Here is a 15,414-nt window from a genome sequence, read left to right as displayed (position 1 = left end):
ATCCATATCATCATATCGCCGTGGTTGTTGATAAGCGGCTCCATCGCGCTAACCGGCCGACCCGAAAACCCTTTCAGCTACGCTCGCGCCCCTCTTCTGCAATCGCAACGACTGCGATTTCGGTTGTTTGTTTACACTTTTACACTTTTATTTAATATTTTGGGATATGGTCGAGTCCGTCCCTGGCTCATCTCCCTCCCAGCGGTACGCCAGCCACACCGTCTCAGCCAAATTGCCTCGTCCATGGCTATCGGTTCTGTCGAATCCATGGCTATCGAGTATACGTACTCGTCGTCCTCGTTTGCCAAACTAAGCAGCCGGAGTAACATCAGGCTACCCAGTAGTCGCAGGCGCTCGCATCGTGATCCTGTCACCATCGACGATGATGCTGACTGGGGCGCTTCAACTCGACCTAACAGGCCCCATCTGCCGTGTGACGGTGGCCACTGACCACTAACATGACTAACCTGCTGCTGCTAGTCCTTACTGGCGAGCGCTAACAATGGCATGCTCACTAACTGACACTAAGTCAGGCTAGTTAACTCAATACGACAAACTAACCCGGCACAGGCGAATCACGGGCACGGCACCCTCGGCATGCCTCATTCGCCTGTCATGCAGCGGATCCCCCCCCCCCCCCCCCCCAGCGCCTGCAACAACTCCGGTTGGCTCTGCGCGAGGGCATCTGATGCATTGATTGACTTTGGCCGCGTTCCCTGGCGGCTTCTGCTCTGGCGTCTGAGTGGCCGCTGTATATGAAACGGGCGAACCATGGTCGCCGTGTCTCAGCTCGTCCTTGCAGTGCGTCAAGACGTACTTCCATGCAACTATACAACAACATCGGCTTGAAAGAAATTAAAAGGGCGTTGTGATTTTTTGTGGTTCTGCTATCGCCAGAAATCTGAGATCCAATTGATTAGACCATCATCGCAGTCTCGCCTCTAGATTATTATCATTCTGCTCAAACCATGTTTTCCAAATTCCTCGTCAACTGAGCGTTATCTCGCAGGATGACCCCTCCCGCCCATACCAATGATGCATGATCTACACCACCTGCTTGCGCCGATCGGCACTGCGCTGCAATAAAAGGCCCATCCAGTTATGTGCATGCAGCAACTCACATGAGGAAGGAGAGAAAGAAAATTTTTTCTTCGCTTTCTCTATACAAGCATGATTGGTTGTTTCTGTTGGTGTCTTCTCGAGAACATGGATGATGCCTTCATCCTTGCCGCCTCTCCTGTATGCTCCTCCAACTGGCGGTGAGATGAACCTTGTGGCCCGGAGAGAGCGTCGAATCGTTCTTATCGCAGCGAGCGGGGGAACTTTGTATCAATCCAATCATCCGCGTGGGGTCATGAAGATCCGACTCACTCCTCGTGTTTAAATAGAACCGAGTAGCAGATGCTTCATTAACTAGCAAATAGCATGTAGAATGATGCCACAACTTTGCCCGAAGGATTCTCGCACCGCACCATTTCCCGCAATTCTTGGATCGGCGGCCCCCTCGCCCGCTGATACCCGCTATTATACCTCTCGCTATCTAGTATCTAGTATCAATTGATCTTATCACTCGCATGAATGATGAATTCCCATATGCGTGGCTCTCTTGTGTCCTCTTCCGCTATTCACTCCATCGAATGTATCCATTTTTTTTTTAAAAAAAAAGTATAACGCTTCCTGTGCGTGCCAAGCCTATGCGCAGGGATGCGTCATTTTGTCCTTTGGTGGCTAACTGATCAACACCACCATGCATGATATACATGCCGACATTAAATCGTGACAAGCCTTCTGACGTAGCTTTGTTGCCACCTTGACCACTTTTGGAAAAGAAAAAAAATTGGCGCTTTTTTTCTTCTTCGTGTTTTCCTTTGGCAATAACAATATATCCAGTGCATTTGAGCCAGTATCTATCTATCTATAGTAATTAGTACTGGTACCATACATATGTGGGGTCTAACCTATCACGCCGCTGCCCCCAACATTGAACCATGGCTCTCGAAACGTGACGATGGAACATGGAAAGTGAGACATTCGCAGTTCTATGTAAACAGGAGAAATCTATTCATTGGATATGCCACTTGTGCAGTATATAGCATTTACTATTCTATGAATATGGTAATTTGTCACGTGGTTACTGTTTGTGTATCCACCCAAAATATATTCTTTTTGTACTTTAATACTGTATTACGTTTGTGGGCTGCATTCTACAGATACATACATAAACGTGTTAACATGGTCAACATGTAAGTAATTATTGTGCACAACCCTTTCAAATGCTATTAATCTATGTATATAGTAGAGATAGTAGAGAGATAGAAAAAAAGATACAGCCCAGCCACACGAGGAGGGGCAGTGGGCCGGTGGAGGTGTGGCGGGTACCCACCCAATGTGGCTGGGCATCACGGCCGGGGTGACGTCGTTGCTCGATTTAGCAACCGTCATCGCCCTTCTAGACCAGCTCTAGCTAAAACCTGATACCCTCTGGTCCTTATTTTCACCTCCAGTCTTCTCGACTGCAGCCTGGCTACACATGTGCGCATTATAAGATGTCCCTAGAGCTCTCCAACAATGAGCTCCCCCGACCGTTCGCTCAAGAAGCAGCCACCCGACCCCAACCCCAACCCCAATGACCCAGCTTGCCTACCTGACTACGAGACCGAGTTCCTCACAACAGAGGAGCTGCACCAGTTCGAAAAGGCCCTCAATACCCCAGACGCCGAATCGCTGGTTGCCCTTAATGACTGGCGTCCCATTCGCCAGCGCGTGCGAAGACCCTTTCGGCGACGCCAGAAGACTAGACCTCAGCGAACAACCGACGAAACGCGTGAGGGTGTCTTGTATACTGTTTTGAAATACCCATTCCTTGTCATCGTGTTTGGATGGCTTTTTGTCCTCAGCTTGACTTATGTCGTGACGCGGCTGTATATCCATTTGTATGAACACTTCGTTACGTGGACTGGGCGCCGTGAGAAGCTACGTCGAGCTCTGCATGTCACCACCAATTACGAAGAGTGGACCAAAGCGGCACGTTCGTTGGATTATCACCTGGGCAATGAAAAATGGAAGGAAAAAGACGAATACGCCTATTATGACTACCCCACGGTGAGGAATGTTGTCTCGCAACTGAGACAACTGAGAGAAAAAGCACAGGGTGAAGCAGAGTCGGCCGTCACGAATGGCCCCTCTTCTATCGAAGACCTTTGTGCACTTTTGGAGGCCTGCGTCAAAAACAATTTTGTCGGTGTGGAGAACCCAAGGCTCTATAGCGAAGCCTACTCGGGAACAAAACATTTGGTGCAAGAATACGTCGACGAAGTCCATAATTCATTAGAATTCGTCCTCAACACGAGACAACTGGCCAAGGAAGACAAGTACCGACATTTCAGACATCTCGATACGAACTTTGGCCGGACTGCGCTTTGTCTGTCTGGTGGAGCGACTTTTGCATACTATCATTTTGGCGTTGTGCGGGCTCTACTAGACAACGGAGTTCTCCCAGAGATCATCACCGGAACTTCTGGAGGCGCCTTGGTAGCAGGCTTGGTTGCAACACGAACCGACGAGGAATTACGACAACTCCTTGTTCCGGCCCTGGCACACCGCATTAGAGCATGTCACGAGGAATTTCCGGGCTGGGTGAAGCGCTGGTGGCGAACTGGCGCTCGCTTTGATACCCTTGACTGGGCCCGTCAGTGCAGCTGGTTCACCAGGGGTTCGATGACCTTTCGAGAAGCGTTTGAGCGTACCGGGCGAATTCTCAATGTATCCTGCGTGCCTTCCGACCCCTATTCACCCACCATCCTGGCCAACTACCTGACATCTCCAGACTGTGTAATCTGGAGTGCCGTCATAGCATCTGCAGCAGTGCCGGGAATTCTCAACCCAGTCGTTTTGATGAAGAAAAACCGAGATGGCACCATATCGCCGTACTCGTTTGGTCACAAGTGGAAGGACGGTAGCCTACGGACTGACATCCCGATCAAGGCGCTCAATCTCCACTTCAACGTCAACTTCACTATCGTCTCCCAGGTCAACCCGCACGTCAACCTCTTCTTCTTCAGCTCACGCGGTTCCGTCGGCCGCCCCGTCACGCATCGTAAAGGCCGAGGCTGGCGAGGCGGGTTTCTGGGTTCCGCCGTCGAGCAATACATCAAACTAGACCTGAACAAATGGCTCCGCGTCCTTCGACACCTCGAACTCCTACCGCGACCCTTGGGTCAAGACTGGAGCCAAATCTGGCTCCAGCATTTCAGCGGCACAATCACCATCTGGCCCAAATCAGTCACGTCGGATTTCTGGAACATCCTTTCGGACCCATCGCCAGAGAGACTGGCACGCATGCTGCACACAGGCCAGCAGAGCACGTTCCCAAAACTACAATTTATTCAAAACAGAATGAAGATTGAGAATCTGATTATGCAGGGCCTGCTTCGCCATTCGCCCACGGGCACCCGCGACTATTCGCCGTTGCTTTCGCGGCGCCATGATGATGGCGATACAAAACACAAGCCTGACAGTGCGCACACGCTTCTGCTGCGTGAGAGTTTGGGTCATAATATCAACAACAATATCAATTATATATCCGAACTCCCGATCGACAATTTCTCAGACACCGACGACGGCGGCTTTTCGTCGTCCTCGTACCTCGACTTACCAAATTCATCAAGGAAGCAAAATGGTGACGAGGATTATAGACGAAACAGTGTCATGGAGGAAATGAGACGTCAGTCTGCAGTCTTTTTTGACGATCCAGATGTCTATGGCGAGGAAAGCGACGAGGGAAGTAATTCCAGTCGGAAACAAGAGAAACTATGACAAGGTCTTTGAAAACATAGAAATGTAGTTTTACGAGTTTATGAAATACCCTACATATAATTTATTTATTTTTGCTTCATAAATTATGTAAATTACACGACGAGGTATTTCTCTGTAACTTCCCTGGCGCCGAGGGTATCCCCGCTAAGCGCATAAATATTCTGCAAAGCGACTGCTGCTTCGGTCGAGAAATCCTCGACAAACGATTCACCCGCGGCTTTGCGACCGGCTGCTTCGGCCTGTATCTGCTCACCCATTTCCAGAGCACGCTCGTACGCGATTGTCGCCTGGTGCAGGAGGCCCAAGGAGTGGTATAGACGTCCAAAATTGACTTCGACCTCCTGGAGCTCTACCAACAAGGAACCTTCCTTTTCGCGGCTCTCGCGATAGAGGGTCATGAATGATAGGCCTTGGAAGATCATGTAGTGTCGATTCTCGGATTGTCGTTTGACCGCGTGGTGTATATAGCAGAGACCGATAGATAGCAAAATACTTGGGTTGTTTTTGTCCAGAGCGTGTGCCCGGAAATAGTAGTTGAGCGCGGGGAGAAAACTGTTTCCCGAGTAGAGAATGTGTCCGTAGAGAACGAGCAAGGCGACGTCCATGCTTTCGGCCTTGATGAGCTCGCCATGCTCATTGCGCGTGGTCAAAGAAGCCTTTTCTTGATAGGCTGCTTCTCGTGACTTTGTCTTGCGCATCACGCTGCCCGGTATCGAATAGTCCATGGCCTTGACCTGCCGGAGCATGAATTTCATGTTTGGAGACGCATGGAACAGCGACTTTTGCGGATTGCCGCTGACTCGACTGAGCAAAGAGAACAATCGATATGTATCTGTCGTGAATTGATATTCCCTAGAGAACCATCTTGCTTCACTAACCAAGGTTTCCTCGTCTTGCAGCCGCAACGCGCACGCTGGGAAACAATAGTTAGTAAGATTGGTCATGAACAGTAGGAAATCAACTCACTGATCCAGCAAATATGAATATGGCGCGTTTTGTCCTTGGAGTGGTACCAGATACTGGCATCTGCTGCTGCGGCCAAGACGTTGTACGCCTCTTCGCTGTCCCCCTGCCCCGACACCACAAAGGCGTATTCAAGAAATATCTCTAACCAATCTGCAAACGAGATACCATAATAATCAGTCGGAACAGTTGCCTGGATTCTTTCTTCGGGAATGTTGCTTAAAGACTCTTGCAGACGTCCTGCCATTTCCTGCATCTCATCCATGACAAGATCCTCCTTCTTTTTGCCACCCTTCTTTTGTGCCTCTCTCGCGTAACCCAAAAAGGCCGTGTTCTTTTGCAATGGATAGAAAGAACGATTCGACCGGAAGTCACGAAGCAGTGCATCCGCAATATCAAGCCAGTCCTCCGTAGCGTTCTCGTCCCCTCCCCGCATTGCCGGACGTAGTTCGTTCATTTTTGAGTACAGATACTGCACATGGCCTGGGCGGTCTGTGTCCGGAGCCGAGACATCACTTTGGGCTAAAACATTCGAGAGCCTCGGGGCGACATTGGGTACATGGAGGTCATTAGTACCCTGGAATTCTCTGGCCAAGTTCGCAATACGGGGATCTCTTCTCCGCGTTCGGCGGCGACCTCCAGCTTCCTCTCGTCCCAACAAGACAGCTTGGTTGACAAAATAGAGAGCCCTCTCTTTATCGCCAAGCTCTTCGTATAGTTTTGCAAGATTCACTCTGGCTTGCAAATGGGTGCTATCGTTTTCAACTACGGTCATATAATAACTCGCAGCTTCCTGGTTTTTCCCACAAGCGAAAGCACAATCGCCAATTGCCAAGAAAAAGCCGATGTCAGCATATTCTTCTGTGAACTGCAACGGTTCGTAGAATCGTAAGGCCTGGTCGAACAACCCTGCATCCTTCAGAGCATCTGCTGCTTCCCGGAAGAGATCTCCGTAGTCGTGTACTTTTGAATCATCGGATTGATCATCAGGCGCCAGCCATTCGAAATGTCCCTAAAAAGTATTAGACGCTATTTTTTTCTTTTTTAAAATAAATAAATAAAAGAATAGTGATTACCAAGGCTTCGTTCAAGTGGCGGTCTCCGAGCTTCAAACGAAAGATTCCCAATTTCATACGCAGTTCCATCGGGAGACCTATGCCATACGAGTTTTCAGGAAACATTCCAGGTATAAAGCCGTCTGTTTTGATACGACGAGGAGAATGAGAAACGTCCCACTCCCGATCATCATCCAAATCGTCCCAAATTTTGTCCTCGTTTCGACCAAGAAGCCAGCGCGAGGCTGAAGTTAGAAGACGTAGGCCCAATTCATACTGCCTTTCGTAAGCGAGTAACTCAACAAAAATATTCAGGTCTGACCACGAGAACTTCAGGCTGTCTTCTGTGTCAAGAGACATGTAATATTTGATACTGTCCATGTAGTAATCGATGGCTCTCTGAACATCTTGCATGTCAATATACGTTTCAGCCAGATGCCGAAGGGCTCGAATGTTATGTGGAAGTTCTTTGAGAATGCGTTCATATTCCGTAGCCGCCCTGCCATTGTAGCCAAGCTCTCGGTACGCAGCGGCTCTGTGGAAACGAGCAGGATAATTCTTTGGGTCAATCTCAATCACTCGGCTGTAGCAATAGATCCTATCCGTCAAGGCCTTATGTGGATCTTCGCCGGCTCTATCTCGAATTAACTCTGCCACGTTGAACCAAACGTCAGGGTCTCTTGGTCGCGTATGGGCGCCACTGAAGAGAGCGTTCACCGCCTTATCTTGCTGTCCCCGAGCCAAAAAGATCTCAGAAAGTAGTGAGTGGGCGGCGAACATTTCTGGGTTAATGAGAATGGCGTGTTGAACAAGATCGGTGGCTTTCTCATAGTCTCCGTCAATGAAAGCGTCGGTAGCCTGGGAATGGAGTAGTTTGAACTCTGGACTGGGTTCCAGAGGCCGACGAGGACCTCTCTTGATTCCTTTGCCTCCTCTGGCTCCAAAGCGACCTCTAAACGCTCCGTGGCCTCCACGTCGCCGTTTTCGCCGTGGGGGCTCGGCTGCAGTGTCGTCATTTTCATCTTGAGCTGCCTCGGATTCGGTATAAGCAGCATCCGAATCATCTTTATCATCCTCTTGGGCATAACTAATAGGGGGTCAGCATCCACTCATATTCAAGGACAGCACTATTCCGCACTCACTTTGCTTCTTCCTCGCTCCAAATGCCCTCATTTTCAGAGGTGGTGGAGGGTTCGCTCAAGTCGAACTGCTCTTGGAATGGGGGTTGGTGGTTGGCTAGGAGGGAAGGCACACTCCCATTACCGGGAGCATGTTGGGAAGACTCTGGGCCCCATGGCATAAAGGCATCACCGTACAGTCGGGGGTCAATGGCCATGTCTATATCTTGCGGCTGCCCGGCCAGACTCGGCTCTCCGGACCATTGATATTGCACGTTCTCCATCGGAACGTCGTCCGAGTATTCGTGGTGCTCCATGGCTCCGCAAGGTCGCAATTAATTGATAAATATCAATCGATAAACAGGGTGGTTGTCTAGCCTGCCGGTATCGCATGCCACAATGCTGGATAGCTTCACATGGAAGTCTCTAAACGGGCATCCAACGGACTCTCATGGCCAGCGCAGAGTGGTCAGATACCAGCTGCGCATACGTCAGACACGCCACAGAGATGCAACAGCTCAAAAGAAGCGCATTATCGACAGTGCACGGCGTATGCAAGAGCGCTTGAAAAAGAAGGCGGGACTAGCGCCGATTGCAGCTAGTTAAACCCAGCGGGCCCAGGCCCCGTGATTACTGCCTTGGCTGCCTGAGAGAACTGGCGCCCACGGGCATCGCTTCCCCAGCCCAATCAGCAAAAATAAGCACCAGCGATAAAGCGACTGGAGGTCGAGACCCCCTAAGCGTCGCTAGTTCTCTTTGCTGCTCCTTCCCCTCCGCGTCTCGGCCCTGCTCCCTGCTCTTTCTTTTCTGCAATCCTCCTCCTCCGTCGTCTCCCTCTTCCTCTCTCCTCCCCCCTGTTTCGCTGCCTTTATCTGTTTCTTTTCTCTCTTTTTGGCCTCTTCTATTGTTCGCCTCCCCTAGTGTGTTTGACACACGCGCTCGCTCGCCCGGCTCCGATCGCTTCGTCGCTGACTGCCCCGTGCCTCGACCTCGGACTGCCTGTCCCGGTTTCCCCTCGTGCCGCCAAATAATTTGTGCAGCCGCTGGTCTGGCCTGTACTCACACGCCACACACTTGCATTCTACGTGTCTGTGCCCAAGGGACAGTCGTCGTCGTGTTTACCTGAAGCGTTTCCCACCGCCCAACGAAAAAACCGGGAAAGCTTAAAAAAAGAAAAAAAAGGAAGGAAAAAAAAAAGAGAAAAAGTGAGACGCGGCATTTGGAGACTGTCTCAGCTCAACCACCATCGACCTAATACCATCTCATCAGAAACCGTGAAGTCAGCAGGCACTGCAGGATTTTCTCGGTATCCTATTTAATTTACTTTTTTTTTTTCTGCTCTAGGTTTTTGACTCCGAATCGCCTACGCACACCGCCGTATCCCGTTTATCAAGATGGCCAGCCATATCATCGGCAACAGGAACAGCACGCCAGAGGCTTCCAAGTCGACTTTGCGACCCCCGTCGTCAGCTCGCAACTTGGGAGGTTCTCATCAGCTGCGGGCTTCTGCCGACATGTCCGGCTTTCCGAGCCCTCTTTCTTCCCGGAATATCCGTCCGTCGTCCGAGGTCTTTTTCAACCAGCAACCGCAAGGTCAAGGCAACATGGATGATGCTCTGGACCAGGCCGCCCAGCAGTGGATCGCTGATATTGATCAGTATGAGACAACTCTGGAGGAGATGGCTGCAGCCACCCTCGACCAGGACTTCAAAGACGAACTGAGTGCTATCGAGCAGTGGTTCCGCGTGCTGAGTGAGGCAGAACGCACTGCCGCATTGTATGCGCTCCTCCAGCAGACCACACAGGTCCAGATTCGCTTCTTCATTCAAGTCTTGCAGCAGATGGCAAAAAGTCACCCGATGTCGGGGGTACTTTCCCCGGCAAACTTCGGGGAGAAAGGTAAGTTTTCAACTTAATATTACCGTAATGCCATGGTTTTGCTCAGCCCTGACAGAGTTAGATCCAATGTCCAACCGCTTGAGCGATGCCATGTCCAAATTGACCATGGAAGGCTCGCGTAACTCTATCGGGCGTCCTCCCCCATCGCCCGGCGCTAAACGAAACTCTGCCCTCGACCCGTCTACCATCAATGCCATGTTTCCTGACGCAGCGGCGGCCATCGCCAAGAAAAAGGCCGAATTTACCCAACAGACTGGTAATGCTCCCACTTCGAACCGGAACAGCGCTGTTTTCGGCGGTGACCGATCCTCTCTTGTTGCCCCAACTATCTCTGCCCCCGACTCCAAGAACTCTCTGAATCAGCCACCATCGTCTCCGTGGGCACAGCGTGCTCCGGAGCCACAGCCGCCCATCGCTCGGCCAAAGTCATCCTCCGGCCAGCCTCAACAGGCGCCTATGGGTCAATTCAGTCAGCCTCTCCGTTCTCCACGCCCCGGAAATGTACAAAACACGACCATTACTGCCCCAGAGACATCTCACCACGAACCCCCACTTTTGTCGCCATACAATCTTGGCAACTCCAGCTGGGCTTCAATGACCAACACCCCTATGGCACCTACTTTTAACACACAGCAGTCAGGGGGGGCCCAAGCCGATATGGTGGCCAACGCCACTGCAATGAAACTGGCTGCTCTGTCCACGGTGAACAATCGTATTGCACTGGATGATGCTCGCAAGTATCGTCGTGCCCGGTCCAACGATGGACATGGAAAGAATTCGAATGCTGGCCATTTGTCTCCTGGTCTTGGACCTAGCATCCCTGGTGCTAATTTAGTCATGGTCAACGATGCCGGCCAGGTCTTGAATGCACAGCAAATTGCCGCGCTCCAGGCCCAACAGCAAGCTGCACTATCGGCTGGTCGTTCCCGCCCCAACTCTCCAGGTATCACGTTGCAAGGGCCTCTTGGCCAAGTCGGATTCACAGCGCCACAGAACAACGGGTTCTTGGCAGCGTATGACCCTACTAGCGGTCTTTTGGGTAACGGCCTAGGCAACCTTGGTATGAGTCAATTTGGGGTCGGATCCCATGAAGGCTATCTCTCCGACCACTCGGAGGTACAGCGTGGGCGCTCGCCCCGTGGGCGACGCGGTAGCTCCAAGCCCCCTGAGGACCCAACCGACCCGACTCTACTCAAGGATATCCCTGCTTGGCTACGATCCCTGAGGCTTCACAAGTACACGGACAATCTGAAAGATCTGAAGTGGAGTGACTTGGTTGAACTAGATGACAAGGGTCTAGAGGACCGCGGAGTCAACGCTCTTGGTGCTCGGAACAAGATGCTCAAGGTGAGATGAATCTGAATTGAAGTTAGACTCCCCTTACTGACAATATGGTTAGGTTTTTGAACAAGTCAAAGAAGCCAGGGCCGAAGGCAAGCTTGAAATTTCTTAGTGAACCGGCATCAAAGTGTTTATTTTCGCACTTGGAAACGATATCTAAGTTTTTACACTAAAAGCCATGAGAAAAATGCCTCTTGCGCGCGTTAATTTTTTTTTGGAAATGCATAATCCCACATTTGCAAATCGGGACCGCCATGAAGTCCCTGTCATATCCTTTTTTTTTTCCCGCGTTCCATGAGCCAGACACATTGATATGTATCTATTTTGAATTGCCTGTACTTGATGATATAAGACGACTTCTACGAGGCCGGCCGCGTTTCGATTCGAGATCTGGGGGGTACTGGAGGTACATGAGATCGCTCGGGGTATGATCATTTGATCGCAATATGAACCACATGTAATTTTGATGCCGTGTGATATGTTTGTTTGGTTAGTTATTACGTAGATAGGACGAACTAATACTTAAGAATTAACTACATTGTGCGTAGTTACTCAAGACCATAGTAACGTAAATTGACGGTGATTGGCGGGTAGGATCTTGGCGCTCCACACGAGACTTGCTTAGACAATCGACAGCTCCGCGATAACCTCACGTCCTGACTCTTGAGCAACTATTACGTTAATGCCCCCAATCTGAACCGGGATCTCTTTTCAGTGATTGCTCGAACACTTTATCGCAAAGGGACAACCCAAAAAGGGAATTCAGCACAATGCCGCCAACACAACAAGAGCTCTCGCTTCTCATCCACCCTCTTGTCCCCGAGTCTGTCCAACACAACGCCCGAGTAAGCCTATCCTTTAAACCGGCTTCCACTGTATGAACTATTTATGCTAATGATCTCATAAAAGGTCCTCTCCCAGCTCCGCTCCCTAACATCCTTCCTCCTCGGCATCTCCGCCGGCATTCTCGGACTCCAATCCGCATACGGCTTTGCGTTTTACTTCCTCGGCACTTTGCTCGTTTCTGCACTCGTTCAAGTTCTTGTTATTAAACCATCGGGTTCTACAGCCGGTGCATTTTTTCCAGGTTCAAGCGGTGGCGAGGTTGAAGGGATTGATGCGACAGGGAAAATTGGAGGAAAAGGGAACGGGAAAGGAAAGGGGAAATCAATTGAGAGAAAGGGTGCCTGGAGAGATGTTTTGCTGGGTGGTGGGGTCATGTCGGAGGCTTTGAGTGGGTTTGTTTTGGGATGGGCTGGTGTAGGAGGTGTGTTGAGGTAGGGGGGTTTTTTTTTAAGGAGGAGGATTTTGTATAGAGGTGCAGAGTCTTTCAAAAGTACATGTGTGTGGGAATAATAAATCATGATTTTTTAACAAAGGATATCTGTTTTAGCGAGTTATTGATAGGTACGTTCTATATCCCGTCTAATGACTGGTAGGAATTGCTTGATATTTGAATATGGTCATACAATACCTTCTGATATTTTCATATTTTCTAGTCCCAGATTTATTCGTGTACAACATGCTTGTTTTTATATATTATAAAAGCCAAATACAAATTAATAAAACATAGATATAAGTAACTCCTAACTACACAAAAAAAAGAAAACCATCCTACAGTCCACGCAGCTCGACATCTCTCTGCTCTCCAGCTTGCTGCATCTTCTCCTGCTCGGACAGTGGCTTTGAAAGACGTTTGAATGAATTAACATTTCCCTAAGGAAAGAAGTTAGTATGACAGAAGGGGGAAAAATCAGAGACAAAAAGCTCACCTTGAACAGTGCATACAGATACGGCACGTAGATAACCTCACTCGTACCAGCTTCACGCTCGCCATTCTCTGCGTCCTTTTTACTCTCCTTGCTGGGTTTAATCCAGACATTCCCCAGAAACAAGCCAGTCACCAGACTTATTCCCAGAATTGGAAGGATAGCGATAAAAGCCCACATAATAGCGTCTTTCCCAACGTTGCGCACAATATCTTGCACGTTCTGCGGCAGCGCCGAGACGCTATCCAGGCTATCCGTACTATGAGGATCAAAAGAAGAAGCAGCACTGCTGCTGCTGTTAGACAGGGCTGAGCTGCCAGACCACTTGTTATTAAACACGGCACCCATAATAGTCAGTGCAAGGGTCCCTCCAAACGGCTGCGCAAACCTCATCAGCGACATGGCCGGCGCAATCTTCTCGGGCCAGACCCCAGCAATGTGCAGACTCGAGGGCATGAAGCGAGAGCCCGTGCCCGCTCCGGCGAGGACCATCATACCATTTACAAGGCTCGTGTTGCGGGTTGAAATGGCCCAGGCGAGCATGGCGAGGCCAATGGTTTCTTCGATTGTGCCCAGGGTTAAAGGCAAAAACGTCTGCGCGGGCCAGACGTTGCACATTAAAATGGCCATATATACGCCAACTAATACAAAGTTTAGGTTTCCCTTGTTATGAGCCTAGGTTTGGTGGGGTTGAAAGATGCTTACCTCCAAGGCCTGGGATGTAGTATAGCAGTTGTACACCCGCTTTGGATGATGGGTAGGCTTCAACTAGGGTAAAGTATACCCCGATGTAGTAGAAAACGGCATACATGGCTGGAAGCTATCAGAATAGATTGCTTGAGACCGAAAAGAAAGAAAACTCACCAGCACCACTCGCAAAATCAAGGATGGCAATGAGCAACGTATCCAGTCTCGAAAACAGACTGTAGGGTATCATAGGTACCTGCCGCGGAAAAGCCCTAGCCAGCAGTTGACCTGGCTCAAGCAGGTACTCGTACGCAAAAAAGGATGCGAAACAAATGCTTCCAACGACGATAGGTGCCAACACCTGGGCCGATGCCCAAGGGTAAGTCGACCCGCCCCAAGCGGTGCCGAGGATGATGAGACCCACGCCGAAAATGAATAGCAGTGTTCCGCCAATATCCAAGGTGGCTAGACCCGGTAGGATGGATGACCATCTGGATCCCTTGCGAAAATGCGTACCCGGTAAGAGTTCCTTGTAGAGGAGGAAGTAGATGGTGAAGTGCGAAAGAAAGGCGATCTTAGAGACTGTCAGTAGCTAGTACGAGTAAAATAAAATAAAAAAACGAGCAGCGCTTACCGGAATGGAGACGACAAACACATATCTCCAATTAGCCTGATTTTTGTGAGTAATTGAACTGGACCATCTATCAACGAGCACCATCTCACATTTGTCAAGTAACTATATTCACCATCAGTATGAAGACTTTCCAGAAAAGAAAGAGAGAAGAGAAAAAAAAAACACTTACCCTCCAATAACCGGCCCCACCGAATAACCAATGCTAGACACCATTGTAAAAATAGTACTATTCTTCGCATTCTCCTTCAGCGAAACCTTATCCGCAAGCACAATCATGATAATACTCATGATCCCCGCAGCACTTGTACCCTGCAGAGCACGGCCTAGAAGCAGCATACCCCAGGACTGCGCGGCCGCAGCCAGCGTACTACCAACGAGCATAAAGCCCATGGACAGCTGCAGAGCCGCATGCCGCCCAAAGATATCCGCTATTTGGCCGAATGTCGGTATGAACGCGGTTGAGGTCAAGGTATATGCAGTGACGATCCAGTTGAGCTGGTCGAATTTATCTAGTAAATTTTTTTTTTGTCAGTAATAAGCCTCTCTCACACACACAAGAGGAGTTAGGGGCGGAGTTAAAGGGCGCACCGAAATACGAGGCAATAAACGGCAACGAAGACGCCACAATAGTCAAATCCAACGAGGCTAGGGTATATGGCAGCAACAGGCCACCGATCAGCTTCCATCGGTAGACGGTGGCGTCGTGTTCCTCCTGCTTGCATATTGGGCAAATCTCGTTGGCATTGGCGACGACGACGGTCTCTTTGGCGGCGGAATCGGCAGTTTCTGGGGATGTGGCAGATGCTTGTTGTCGATGAGGACATGATGTTTCGGCTGTCTCTTGAACAGAGATACGCTTGTATTTCAAGTCATATTTTTTTTTGAGAAATTTATAACCGGAAATCAACATTTTGTATAAACAAACATACAAAATCAACTGGTGGGAAAAAATTGTAATAGTGAATATGTAATGGCGATTATCCAAAGGCTATGGACATCCAGCACTCTTATATACTCGTATAAAAAAAACATTTCAGCCTAGAACAAGGGGAAATAAAGAAAGAAAAAGAGCAGATAAATCATCATCCCTCAGCTGGCACAGCGAATTAGGGCTATGTACACGGATGGGCCTT

General features: G+C 49.7%; 5 protein-coding genes across 5 annotated transcripts; 3 read left to right on the top strand and 2 right to left on the bottom strand.

Moving 5' to 3' along the window:
• Positions 1-2,568: 2,568 nt before the first annotated feature.
• Positions 2,569-4,815, top strand: TRUGW13939_00454 (uncharacterized protein; the record flags this gene model as incomplete). Its single annotated transcript, XM_035483662.1, has 1 exon — positions 2,569-4,815. The coding sequence occupies one exon, from the start codon at positions 2,569-2,571 to the stop codon at positions 4,813-4,815; it is 2,247 nt and encodes a 748-aa protein (XP_035339555.1).
• Positions 4,816-4,907: 92 nt separating this feature from the next.
• Positions 4,908-8,268, bottom strand: TRUGW13939_00453 (uncharacterized protein; the record flags this gene model as incomplete). Its single annotated transcript, XM_035483661.1, has 4 exons — positions 4,908-5,728; positions 5,782-6,790; positions 6,855-7,920; positions 7,976-8,268. 4 exons carry the CDS (start codon positions 8,266-8,268, stop codon positions 4,908-4,910), a joined length of 3,189 nt encoding a protein of 1,062 aa, XP_035339554.1.
• A 1,077-nt stretch (positions 8,269-9,345) lies between these two features.
• On the top strand, positions 9,346-11,303 carry TRUGW13939_00452 (uncharacterized protein; the record flags this gene model as incomplete). Its single annotated transcript, XM_035483660.1, has 3 exons — positions 9,346-9,850; positions 9,906-11,197; positions 11,250-11,303. 3 exons carry the CDS (start codon positions 9,346-9,348, stop codon positions 11,301-11,303), a joined length of 1,851 nt encoding a protein of 616 aa, XP_035339553.1.
• A 658-nt stretch (positions 11,304-11,961) lies between these two features.
• On the top strand, positions 11,962-12,472 carry TRUGW13939_00451 (uncharacterized protein; the record flags this gene model as incomplete). The annotated part of the gene is made up of 2 exons (XM_035483659.1): positions 11,962-12,036; positions 12,101-12,472. 2 exons carry the CDS (start codon positions 11,962-11,964, stop codon positions 12,470-12,472), a joined length of 447 nt encoding a protein of 148 aa, XP_035339552.1.
• Positions 12,473-12,805: 333 nt separating this feature from the next.
• On the bottom strand, positions 12,806-15,191 carry TRUGW13939_00450 (uncharacterized protein; the record flags this gene model as incomplete). The annotated part of the gene is made up of 8 exons (XM_035483658.1): positions 12,806-12,907; positions 12,964-13,601; positions 13,666-13,773; positions 13,825-14,221; positions 14,282-14,317; positions 14,371-14,383; positions 14,451-14,790; positions 14,870-15,191. The coding sequence occupies 8 exons, from the start codon at positions 15,189-15,191 to the stop codon at positions 12,806-12,808; spliced, it is 1,956 nt and encodes a 651-aa protein (XP_035339551.1).
• Positions 15,192-15,414: the final 223 nt, after the last annotated feature.

Source organism: Talaromyces rugulosus, chromosome I (genome assembly GCF_013368755.1).
Source record: "Talaromyces rugulosus chromosome I, complete sequence".
Classification (NCBI taxonomy): Eukaryota; Fungi; Ascomycota; class Eurotiomycetes; order Eurotiales; family Trichocomaceae; genus Talaromyces; species Talaromyces rugulosus.
Note: the sequence above shows the minus strand (reverse complement) of the source record. Positions and strands in the feature narration are given on the sequence as shown.